Raw genomic sequence first — 13,028 nt, 5'->3', positions numbered from 1 at the left:
CTATGAAGGAAGCCCTGAGCCTGAGCCTGGGAAACTTTGTGCAGTACTAAATCCCAGAAGAGATTCTAAATGGGAAAACCAGCCATGTGAGCTGAAATTTGGCTATATCTGTAAAAAGGAAAACTCCACATTGGATCCTTTCATTCTTCCATCAGGTATGCCAAGCAAATAAAAACCCTTTGATAAAGACGGGATTTGTGTCACTAAAATGAAACTTCATAGCTATTTAAAATAAAAGAAAAAGCATTATCATTCGTTCTTCTGCTTTAATGAGTGGCACAGAACAAAGCATACTGTCTTTTCTTTAAGCAAATACAGGTACATACTGGAAATGTTCCTGGAACCCAGTAACCACACACGCAGTTTTTATTTCGTGTTATTATTCACAATTCCAGAGGCACTGGTCTAAGCCATACACTATCACAAAACTATCATGGACTGCATGGATGTGAAAATAAAGTTAGAGATGACTCACCCTTCCTGCAGGGCATTCTAATGAAAACACCGAGGCTTATCACAGAAGGCTCAGAAAGACGGCACCAATAGGCGTAAACCACCTTCTCAGTGGGATTGCCTGTAGCATAGAAAGATGGCAAAAAAAGAGCAAGTTCCTTCAGACTACTTTTCTACTACACTTTCTGATTTATTTAATGACACTTAGTATGGAAGGCCACATGTGCAATGAATTACTTGTGCTACAGTAAGAATGCCTTTATGAAATATACACAAACATAATTGGATGGGGTATATTGTATGAAAACACTGATCATGGAATTCCAAAATATTCCTCTGTCCAAAAGTGAGCATTTCACACTACTGGAGCCCAATAACTACTGTCTCCATTATTTTCCTGTTTTGTGTAAACGCAGTAAGTTTTCTGTAGAAGTACAGTGTGCAACAGCAAACAGACTAAAGTATTTTGTATGTATGAGGAATTAATAGAAGTACTGCTTGTTTATGATCACTCCATTTTCATTCTAATCAGTTAATTAACTGATTTCAAATGTAATTGCAGTTATTCAAGTTTAAAAATGTGAAACATTATTGATTTTTAGGGGATGCAGAACCTGTTAAATGCCCAGAAGGATGGTTGCCCTATGGAGAGCACTGTTTCATGATTCATAGAGACCCCAGAGTATGGGGAGAAGCCCTAACTTCCTGCAATGAGAGCAGTGGCAATCTAGCTAGTATCCACAACCCTGAGGAGCACGGCTTCATACTGTCTCAGCTTGGCTACAGTGAGTATTTCTACAGGGCAGTATTTGGTACAAACAGAGAATTATATCATTAGAAATCTTAGGAGGGTTTAAAAAATAATAATCTTGTTTGAAATGAATATTTATAGGGAAGCCCACAGATATATAGATTAAAAAAAACAACCACCAGAAAAACCACAAAAAGAATTATCAGCGCTTTCTTAGTTTTCTTTTTCTTTCTTCTCATTTTGCTTTTCATTTGTTTTTCACTGCATAAAGGAAATAACAGCTCTGGGTTTTGCAGTATTTGGGCTGATTACCTGCCTCAGACACCTTGTAGCTATAGATACAGTAATGGACTTTTACTGATAAAGCTGAGGAATCTCATTTCCTGCTGGTATCTCATTTTTTGACTTCTTGAAAAAAGAATGTGAATTAGACCTTAAAATAAACTCCACTGTCATTTAATCTAGAGGAGTTTTTATTGTAACATGACAATTTCAGCTCATTCTCATAAGTTATATCTTGCCCCTATGGAGTGTTTCAACTTGGGTACTAACACAGGTAAATTTCTGTTCTTAGAAGCTGTGGATGAGCTGTGGATTGGTCTGAATGACCTCAACATTCAAATGTACTTTGAGTGGAGTGATGGGACTCCTGTGACATATACCAAATGGTTGCCTGGAGAACCAACTCATGCAATCAATGGGCAAGAGGACTGCGTCATTATGGCAGGAGAGGTAGAATCATTCTATGTTTGTGTAGCACTATACTATTTGATTTTTGGTTCTATTTCTAGGGTCTTATTGAATACAATTTAGAAACAAACCAGGGAATGGTATCTTTATCCACTCAAAAAGATGGTTGTTCTAAATTAAATTTAAAATTAAATTAGAGATAACTAGGTAAATGTTCATGTCTGATTGTGAGTTGCATTATATGCCAAGAAATCTTACTAGTCTGCCTGTGTTACATAATTAGCTTAGCATAACTTCACAATTAAGCACAAATACGTGGAATTCATTAAAAAGTACAGATCTTTATTCTCCCATTGAAACAATATTTTTTTAAAAAAACAGTAACATTCCTAAAGGGAACAGGTTCTGCCTCACTATTTTCCACCTCTTCCCAAACTGCATCTAGGATGGATATTGGGCAGACAGTGTCTGTGACAGAAAATTAGGTTACATCTGCAGAAGAGACCCACTACAAGGGGTTTCTGGGATGGCAAAGACTGATCCTGCCTGCCTGAAGGTAAGAAAAAAGTGTAACAAAGAACCTGGTTAGCAAAAATCTATTGCTTTCACAAGCTCCACTTGACATTGCAACTACCTTCCCACCACCCCAGCCACTAAGAAATGTGATTGTACATCAAATTCAGGGTGATCATTTTCACTACATTCCCTTATTTAAAATAAAGTTATTTTGAAATCTTTTTAGTCAATATGAGTCAGGCCCATTATCTCTCAGAATCGTCTGTGAAAGAGGTTAAAGCTATTACTGCAGTTTTCTGCATATTTGTTATATTGCTCTACAATCATCTGCGGTTATCTAAGACACAGTAAAGATGGGGAACCATTTCTGGACTATGTGACATGATGCCAGATGATGATATATTTCACTATTGAAGCCAAATCAAAACAATCAAATTGCTTTTATGAGTGAACTTGTTTTGAACAAGTCGTTGTATCCTACTGCTTTTTTTCTTCTCCTTGCCTCTTCTTTTACTTTCTTAATTACTACTGCTCTACACTTAGTAACATTTCCGACAACCTCATATGGGGAACAGAGCAGAGACTCATTGTGCTAGATGGATCTAGTCAGCAGCCAAATACTGAACACAGATTTTATTTACCTTTCTTGGGTTCAGCAAGCAAATCAATCTTGAGCTGCTACAGAAGGGAAAAGTGATTTGGAATTGAGCTGTAATTTTGAGGATTTTGCTTTCTAATAGTTCTATGCTAACTCTTCAATCAGACTTTTTTAGGTGAGCTCATGAGTTCAATCAATTAGTCTAGTTACTGTTCTTTTAGCCTAGAAACATCAGGAAACTTGAATCGTCATCTCACTATAACACAGACTACTCTCTTCAGTTCTGAGCAAGGAAGTACTGTATTCGCCTGCTTCTGAATACACTCTCCATTCTGTATGCCTCTGAATTTTTATCAGTTAACATTTATCAGTTACTAATTTTCAAAAAAGGGGGACTCATATGCATTAAATCTCTTTCTAAATGTTTACTAATCTTAATTTCCATTAGTCCACTGGAATTCAAACGAATACACATTATTGCATTTGATTATATTAAAAATATGTTGATTTAGGAATATACATTGAAGTTCAAGCACTATACCATATGCTCTTTTTACTGCAAGTATTTTTCACATGTTCTTGACAGGGCTGGGAAAGACACAGTTTTTACTGCTACCTGGTAGGACATACTTCCGTAACATTTTCAGAAGCAAAGAAAATCTGTGAAAGGAGCGGTGGTTATTTAACAAGTATAAGAGACAGGTATGAAAAGAGTTTTAAAACTGTATAACTAATACAATAATATTGGAATTTTATAGAAAAGTTGAGAACTTTTTGGAAAAAAATGTGAAATCAGAAAAAAAAATGCTTTTTCTGGAGGAAAAAACGTAATTAATAAATACAGTATGTCTTTTCTAACTAAATATATTTTACACATTCATGTTTTCCAGTACTTTACTCTGAAGGAACAGACCTGTTCTGTAAGAAGCAGTTTTTCAGTATAGCACAGCTTCACCTGCTATTGAATCTAGTCCATCTGGTATGGAGTTAAGCAGTATATGTCCATGTGAAAGGAAACCTAATGGAGACTCCATTCATTCTAGTCTTGTGCAATTTAGGATGGTGAGAAACAGCAGACTAAGGGAAAGCTAGGCTTAATACCCATCTGACTCCTGTCATTTCAGATACGAGCAAGCCTACCTGACCAGCCTTGTTGGTCTGAGCTCTGAGAAGTATTTTTGGATTGGTCTTTCAGGCACAGAAGAGCAAGGAATGTTCAAGTGGGTGACTGGTGAAGGTGTTCTGTACACAAACTGGAACGCGGCAATGCCTGGTACTCTGCCACTGGAGTAAATTTACGCTAATAAGGAACTTTATGTGTTATAATTCTAAAATGTTTGCCAACTTTGTTAAAACACATCCATGATGGCACATATGAGCATCCTGCCTTTGAAACAGTGGTGTCTTTGATACACTGATGAGGCCACACCTCAAATACTGTGTTCAGTTTTGGGTCTCTCACAACAAGGCAGACACTGAGGTGCTGGAGCGTGTCCAGAGAAGGGCAACAAAGCTGGTGAAGGTCTGGAGAACAAATCTTAAAGTGGCTGAGGGATCTGGGGTTGTTTAGCCTGGAGGAGGCTCAAGGGGCATCTTACTGCTCTCTACAGCTGCCTGAGAGGAGGATGTAGTGAGGTGGGGGTCTGTCTCTTCTCCCAAGTAACAAGTGACAGGACAAGAGGAAACAGCATCAAGTTGCATGAGGGGAGGCTTGGATTGGATATTAGGAAAAATTTCTTCACTGAAGGGTTATCAAGCATTGCAACAGGCTGCCTGGGGAAGTGATTGTGTCACTGTCCCTGAAGGTATTTAAAATATGTGTAGATGTGGCACTTAGGGGACATGGTTTAGTGGTGGATTTGGCAGTATTAGGTTAACAGTTGGACTTGATCTTAAACATCTTTTCCAACCTAATGATTGTATAATTCCATGATTTTCTATGACGCTATGAAAAATATTTCTTTTCTGGCTCCTCATCTGCTTACAAGTGCAAAATCAAGCTCAGCAGAAAGGGTGAAATACCCTTCAGCTTGGGTGATAGGCTGCCAGATCCTTGCAGCGAGTAGCATAGGAAAGAGGCAGGCAAGGTGTTGTGTATGTACCTGTAAAGCTTTTCAAAGGGGAGGGAAGATGATGAAGGACTCCACTTGCTCATTTCCTCTTTTTACAAAGCTCCTCCTTTGAGCAGACCCTACACTTAGTATTTCAGTCTTTTGTAAATTAATCACATGAGCTGTAAAAATGTCAAGGGAACCACTTTACAAAATATTTCAATTTTCTTTTATATCTCACAAAGGGAATGAAGCTGGTTGTGTTGCCCTAAGGACTGGAAATGCAGCTGGACTCTGGGATGTTCAGAAATGTGAAGTAAAGGCAAAATTTATCTGCAAAAAACTAGCTGAAAAAACCATTCTTCCTCTTGCTCCCGAAACTGTTTCTGAGTCTAAATGTCCCTGGGGTTGGGATACAAGCAATAGTACGAATTCATGCTTCAGAGTAAGTACTATTTTCCCCAATAATCCTACTCATGAGACAGAAGATAACCAAACAGGGCATCAAAACCTCAGAGAATGGCACGTTATTGCACAAATGTAGTAAGCTTGTACACAACTATTCATAGAAACCACTGCAGTTATCACTATCAGTGATAGGTAAATTTATCTAATTAGCATACTCTAATCCATATTATGTATTACAATTGTAATGGAATGTTTTCCTATTTTGCTTATACAGGGTAGTCAGCAGATTTACTTTTAACATGCTGTAAACATATTGTTCTACCTGTATCTATAGGTTTTTGTGAGAGAAAACCAAAAGAAAACATGGTTTGAAGCCCGAGATTTCTGCAGAGAAATAGGAGGAGACTTGGCTGCAATTAGAAGTGGAAAAGAGCAAACAGTGATAGAAAACATAGTAGTGTAAGTAACAAAATATCTAATAACTGATATTTTTTTCTCTTATAGATATGAAATTACGTAGGAATAAATTATAATATTCTTGAGTTGCTCCTGTGATAATTGGTGGAAAATCTATATCTCTTTATCATCATAGTCCTAAGAAAAAGAAGTGAGAAAATATTTAATACACGTACTATTTTCAAAGACATTTCTGGAGTTCCTAAAATTTGTCATCATCTGCAAATAGTTTAAATTAAAAAAACCCAACCCAACAACCAAACTGGTTGAATACTTCTCCTTCAGACCAATTTCTAAGTTTGTTCACTGAACCATTTTAAAACTAAATTGTGACTTCCAACAAACCTGAACATTTTCTGTTCTCAAAGAACACTATAACCACAACATCAATGAAGAAAAAACCTACTGTGTTTTCAATACAATAATTTGCAAAGTAGAAAATTTTAAGGTGTGAACTTCACTCCCTTGCTAATGGGAGCTTGCTGACCAAGAGTATTTTGTTGTTTTTCAAATTTCTGCTCTACTTGAAGTCTTTAAATGAAGTGTGAGAGTTATTGCCCTATGTAACTTGCAAAATTTAGCAGAGCTAACCACATAACATCCTTTTCTTCCATGATACATTTTTTCACTGTAGAAAAAAATCCCCATCATCTCAGCCTTTCTGGATAGGTTTGCAGTGTTTGGATCCTGATGGTGGGTTTTCCTGGAGTGATGGATCACCAGTGAGTATTTGACCTTGCCAGTTTTCTTCTGATCTGACTTTTTTGCTGCTGGAGTTGTTTCCACAGCCACATAGTAGAAGAAAAGTAAGGAGTGGTTTGAAACTTCTTTGTACTTCTCTTTCCTTTCAGAGTATAACTTTTTTTTTCCTGTATGATAAGAATAAAAACTAAAGCTCTGTTTCTTCTGTAGGTGAATTATAAGAAAAATCATTATTTTCAGAATACTGAGTTTGAATATTGTGGAGCAATCAGTGACGAGCCTTCCATGTCATGGGTTACGGTGCACTGTGAATACAGTCATAACTGGATTTGTCAAATAAAGAAAGGTAGGTTACTTCTTCCTCTGAAGTCACATTAGGAAGACATTTAAGCTGAATCCCATTCTATCAAAATAGAAACTTCTGCAAGTTACATGTTGCTAGAAACTTTGGCTGATTTCACAGGAATTTTGCATAAGGAAACATAGATCAAGACATTTAAAATACTTTCAGAATATGTTTCAACTGATAATGATAAATGTTCTTTTTGTTTCATTAAAAATATATTATATTATAAGCATTACTGAAAATATACTTATTTATGTAATTATAGAATCAGAAAATGGGGTGAAAGCAACCTCAGGCTTGCCTGGTAAAATCCACTGCTCTGCACAAATTTTTGTCAAACAGAAGCTATGACTGACATGAAAGTGTGTGCTTCTTGGAACTTTTACTTGTAGGGAATTACCAGTTTGGGGGCTAAGGGGGAAGAGAGGGAGGAAAAAAAAAAAAAAAAAAAAGATTACTTTAAATTTCCATATCCTTTGTGAAATGAAACTTCACTTCTCCGCTCAGGTATAGCTAGAATGCTACACAAGGACACACCAACCCAAATGATTCTATGATTAGTCACCTACTATAATTTAAACAAGACTACCAGCATACTGGAATTATTCTCTTTGTAAAATGACATGTAAAGAAACTCCTGTAACAACAGGCTTTCTGTAATGAAAAGATGGTAATCTAAGCTTCAAAATTTATATTCTTTAAGACAACAGGCAGGCTCACATCTTCCTGTCATACTAGTAGCAAAATCACCATTTATACCTCTTGCGGGTTTCCCCCGCCTCACCCCCCCACCCCCAATGTAACACTGTTGAGAAAGCTACGCAGTGAAATAAGAGAGGAATCATTTATAGTTTTGTATCGATTTACATATTTTACATATTTAACTTTCAAGACTAACAGAAGTGTTGCTTTGGTGGCTCCCTGGGATTCTTCACACAAGCACTAAGGGTTAATGTTTAAAGTGATACTTTTCTAAATGAGATTATTTCTGTGCTGGTGAATTACTCAAAATAATCTGATTCTAACCAAGGCACGTTGTCTCACCTTCTCATACTTAAAAAGTAATAGTCATAGACATCTATCTCAAAGAGATGTTGTGAAGATACCTTTTTTGGTAACTTTCTTTGTTAAGTCTTCACTTGCATGATCAGCGCAACTGAAAAACATCAGCAAATGTGACAATAGTAGTTGTATACTCTTAATTATTATTAGTGTATGAATGGCAGAAATTATAGCCTGAAGAAATTAGTATCATTGGTCATCGGTGCATAATGTCACACCGAAAGATGCCGAAAGAGTCCTAATACTTTGTACTTTCATAACAGATCTATACTTTTTTCTTTTAAATCTTTTAACCAATCACACAAGAGATTAATTTTAAAAAGTTACTTTTTTTTTAACCCTAGCATGTGCATCATACACTTAATTTAATTACACATACAGAACACAAACATTATCATGAATTCCTGTGGAAAAAAGTTATAAAGGTGATGTTTGTTTTAAGTTTTTGTATCTCTTGACCTTGCATGTTTAGAGAAACTTTGCTCCAATATCCCACTCTGTGTGATGTGGAAATTTTTCATTTAAATTATATCTGAAAAGCTGGTGGATTTTCAGTCAAATGTGATTTGTCACAAAGTAATTTCACATAAAAAAATGTTTCACAAAGAAATTAATAATAATAAAATTTTAAATACTTTGAAGCTAAAATTTGTTTAGTATTTGAATTTCTTGTTCAGATTCAAGACAGCGACCACAAAGAGTCTCCTATTATTGTTCAAAGTATACCAACACTGAAGTAAAGTATTTTCACTCTTCAATTTTCTTTCAGAAAAAAGTTCTCATTCAGACTAACTTCAGCCATCTAATTTAGGCAACATTCAGGGTGTACAAGATGCAATTACCAAAAATCTACCAAGACACAGATGTAGGCCTGTAATGCAGCTGTAATTCCCTGAACATCAATTTCTTCCCTGCACCAAAGATACTATATAAATAGTGTGCATTGAATTGTAAAATATGAAAAATTGATAGACATTAAGATAATTTCCACTGATTGAACATTTATGGTGGCTCAATATTTGGGAAACATTTTACATATTATTTTTTTTCCCTTTTCATTCCAGGGACACCCTTGAAAGCAGAACCTCTGAGCCCTTCTGCCAGTAAGCTTCTGCTTATTTTCTCTATCTAAAGGGTGGTATCACCTAATAACACCAGCTTTGTGTAAGAACTGTGAAGAATATAGAGATTCCTCTTCTGTGTTGCAGTGTATGAAGTCACGGAAGATGGCTGGATTACAAAAGGAGACAAACAGTATTTTTTCAGCACAGAAAAGATCCCTATGGAGAAAGCCAGAACATTCTGCAAAAGCAATCATGGAGATCTTGCTACTATTGAAGATAATAGTGAAAGAAAATTTTTGTGGAAATGCGTAAGAGGAAATTTGGCTATGTTGTGCAATATATGGCTGATATACCCTGCTGCCTATGCTTGTGAAGTACAAGAGAATGTGCTTGTTGCATAATACCACATTTTATTAGAAGTAGTTTAAAATATTCAGTGAAAAAAAATTCATTCTACAGAACAGAGCTTTTCTTCAGGAAAATTAATACAAAAAAAAAAAATAATTACCATTTACTAGGCTGGGTATATTCTTGCACATTTAAATCTAAATAGAGTTCTACCCATGACCAAATATATATAAGGAGCAATGAGCAGGGAAATCAGGTGTATACTGAGAAAACTATCCTTTTGACAGGGTGGTTACCCCTCATCTGAATATCATATTCTAGAATTCAGTGTAACATGTAGATGTGAGGCTACTGCCAGTGTAGCTCTGATGGTCACACACCACATCATGTTGCTGAACAAAACAACTTTTCAAAGAGATGTTTAACCTGGTCCAGGTCAGGGATTGATGAACTAGGATCTTCATGAATTAGTTTTCCTGTAACCCATATCAAAACTGTTAATGTATTTCAAGGGCAATGTCTATCTGTTGCAAGATGGTTCTGATGGGCACATGCCAAAGCTGTGGCAGAGGCATGCAAACAATTTAATAGCATGGATGTTGCCTCAAACCTTCGCCATAATCCTGTTTGGTTTACTAATACCAAAGTAGCCACACAACCTCCTTTCTGTTTCACGCTATTAGATGCTTTCTTTTATTATGTGGGAAAGGATATGAAAGAAAGAGAGGACAGACAGCTTGACACGCAGGAATTACACAGCTGCATAAGAACAGGAAAGTACCAAAAAAAATTATACTAATTTTATTCTCAAGTCTTCCTTTTTTCTTTTTAAATTGAGAGTACAGCTTTGAAAGTTTTGATCATACCAGTAATGAAGCCAAAACTGAGAAAGCAGCAATAAAGATAATAAAGCAAAAGTATGTGCTGAATGGTATTTACGTCAACAGGAGACCCCTCTGGTGACTACACGTGGTACAATGTGTATTCCTCTATTTGCTTCCATAGCACAAAAATTATGCTTCTTCATATTCGATAACTACTAAATATTAGAAAGCAATAACTAAAAATACATTTTTTGTGTTTAGATCTTAAAAAATGGCAAATTGGAGTCATATCTCATAGGATTATTTCAGAATGCTGATCGACAGTTTAGGTAGGTAAAGAAGCTACACCCAGATCCTAAAACGTGGTTGTAGAAGTTTTGTACTGCCAGAGTTCCTTCTGGAGGGAGAGACCACTGCTAGGGCGTTCAACACAGATTCAGAGAGTTATATTACACGTTGAAATGTGTGCTCTCCCTTGGTTTAACTACATTGTAAAAACACTGGTTTTAACAGCATTTTATAGGGATGCTGATGATGCTGTACATGCTATGAGTACATAGATAATGTGTGTTAAAAATAAATGTGTTTTTGTTCTTTGACTTGAGATGCAGGTTTTCATTATCTAAGGTCTTTTAATCCTAATGGAAACTCAATTTACAGACAGACTTAGTTGTAATGTTTTTAAAACATATTTTTAGCATGTTAAGGTAGATTTTTCCAAACTGTTCCATGAACATTGTCTGAGCAACCGCTACTGTTTTGTTGGGGTTTTTTTTCAGTTGGATGGATGGAAGCCCAGTGCACTATGCAGCCTGGGCACCGGGTGAGCCCAACTTTGCAGCTGGTCAAGAAAATTGTGTGGTCTTAAATAAAAGGGATGGTGAGTCACATAACCTTTTAAAAAGTATTTTGATGGGTACTGCTCTTCCCCTGTTTGTTAAAAATATCTTTCCAGCTTTAATCCATTCTTTCCCAGAAATTTTGGAATATATGCATAATAAAGTATCGTAATTATATCTGAGGTTTCTTCAGGGGCAATACTAGCTATAAAATTGAATGTAAGAAATCGATTTTAGTGGGGAATGCAGGAACAATTTGATCACTGATTTTTCAGCTGCACAAACAATATGTTCTAGTCAAATCAACAGCAAATTGGTCTTTCAAAAAATAATTAGAGAATAGTTAGAAAAGGAATAGAACATATATGGAGTTTCACTTCTTTTAGTGTTTTCGCTGACAGAAGTGTTACTTTATACTTGCATGTTTCAGTGCAACAAAGCTGTTCAGGTGGCTTCTACTCAGAGGTCACAGAATTGCCATATCAGCCATCTCATATGGCCACATCCGCAACCAGTCCCTCTTTGTGAACATGAGGTCTAAGAGCACACCTCACCTCTTTCGTTCCCCCACCACCTGTGTCAAAACATTACCAGCAGTGCTCTGCAGAAACCTCCTGGACTACATGAACCTAGCAGTGTTGTCTTTCTGAGCAGGTATCAGGGAGGTTAAGGTCCCCCATGAGAACAAGGGCCTGTGATAGTGGGGCTACCTACCTCCAGTTGTCTGTAGGTCTCATCAACTTGCTCTTCCTGATCAGGTGGCCTGCAGCAAACACCCACAACAGTGTCCCCCATGTCTGCCGGCCCCTTAATCTTTAGCCATAAGGTCTTGACTCATTGTGGATCCACCCCCAAGGAAAGCTCGAAACACCCAGTTGCTTCTTCACATAAAGAGCAACTCCATCCCCTCTCCTTGCTGGCCAGTTTTTCCTAAAAAGTATGTAGCAATCCAGTCATGAGCTATGCCACCATGTCTCTGTAATTGCAGTGAGATCACAGTCAGAGTAGGACCAAAGTCCTCTTGTAGGCAATGGTGATGGGAGGTAGAGTTGAACTGAAGTATCTCACCTTCCCAGGCAGATTGCTTTTGAACTCAGAAGCATGGAAGCCAGTTCATTTTCCCACAGATTTCAACCTTACTCAGTGTCTTATTATCTGTACTTAAATGGATTTCAGGCTTGTGGAATGATGTCAGCTGTGGTTTTTCAAATGGCTATATCTGTGAGAGGCACAGAAGTTTTAGAAACACATCAGTTCCTTCAACAGTACCTTCAACTCCTGGAGGATGTCCTGAAGATTGGCTTTTATTTAAAAATCAGGTATGATAACATTCATCTAAGCACAATGATACTAGATCTTGGGAAGGTACATAAAGATATACAAGAGGCCTTTAGTCTCTCAAGATAACTTTTGGCAGTGATTATCCAAAGTTGCATTTAAAATTGAACCAGTTGCCTAATTCCTGCAAGATGGTGATTTTAGGTTTTTAGTTGTCTTCCTGAGATGTGGTCATCTGAGATACAATGTAATAGCTTTTCCAATGTATCTACTTTCGAAAAAATTGACCTAAATTCAACTGAAAGCACCAAATATAGCATAAAATGAGTCATTTGAGCTGGAAGAAATCACAAATAAGGACAGATTTTTCCAAACAGGCTTCAATATAATGCTTGCCTCTTCCCAAAAGGCGCAAATGTGATGTGCTTATTAAGCAAGGGTTCTGTTTTCCAATCTATACAACATTGTTATGAAAGCATCCATGGATAATCACACCAGTGGAGTTTATGCTGGTATACTTTTTTTTCTTTTTTTTTTTTCTTTTTGTTACAGTCATCAGAGTTGCTATTTTCCACAAACTCTGTGAGATAATTCTCTGACAGTGCTACTGGCATGTACAGAGCAGCGCATGAGCTGTAAACA

At 36.7% G+C, this 13,028-nt stretch overlaps 1 protein-coding gene across 1 annotated transcript in view; it reads left to right on the top strand.

Annotated features, from left to right (window-relative positions):
* The window catches only part of LOC102051848 (macrophage mannose receptor 1-like), a 33,109-nt gene that overhangs the window by 7,642 nt on the left and 12,439 nt on the right, over nucleotides 1-13,028 (top strand). The window contains exons 6-20 of the mRNA XM_005432151.4: nucleotides 9-155; nucleotides 1,056-1,238; nucleotides 1,779-1,936; nucleotides 2,340-2,450; nucleotides 3,595-3,710; nucleotides 4,133-4,281; nucleotides 5,305-5,504; nucleotides 5,802-5,926; nucleotides 6,558-6,645; nucleotides 6,836-6,971; nucleotides 9,098-9,136; nucleotides 9,242-9,405; nucleotides 10,531-10,598; nucleotides 11,049-11,149; nucleotides 12,285-12,427. Coding sequence (XP_005432208.2) covers nucleotides 9-155; nucleotides 1,056-1,238; nucleotides 1,779-1,936; nucleotides 2,340-2,450; nucleotides 3,595-3,710; nucleotides 4,133-4,281; nucleotides 5,305-5,504; nucleotides 5,802-5,926; nucleotides 6,558-6,645; nucleotides 6,836-6,971; nucleotides 9,098-9,136; nucleotides 9,242-9,405; nucleotides 10,531-10,598; nucleotides 11,049-11,149; nucleotides 12,285-12,427 — 1,928 coding nt within the window. The remainder of the gene's footprint in view (nucleotides 1-8; nucleotides 156-1,055; nucleotides 1,239-1,778; nucleotides 1,937-2,339; nucleotides 2,451-3,594; nucleotides 3,711-4,132; nucleotides 4,282-5,304; nucleotides 5,505-5,801; nucleotides 5,927-6,557; nucleotides 6,646-6,835; nucleotides 6,972-9,097; nucleotides 9,137-9,241; nucleotides 9,406-10,530; nucleotides 10,599-11,048; nucleotides 11,150-12,284; nucleotides 12,428-13,028) is intronic.

This window comes from Falco cherrug, chromosome 4, assembly GCF_023634085.1.
Source record: "Falco cherrug isolate bFalChe1 chromosome 4, bFalChe1.pri, whole genome shotgun sequence".
Taxonomy (NCBI): domain Eukaryota; kingdom Metazoa; phylum Chordata; class Aves; order Falconiformes; family Falconidae; genus Falco; species Falco cherrug.
The sequence above is the reverse complement of the archived record's forward strand: the minus strand, read 5'-3'. Positions and strand labels throughout refer to the sequence as shown.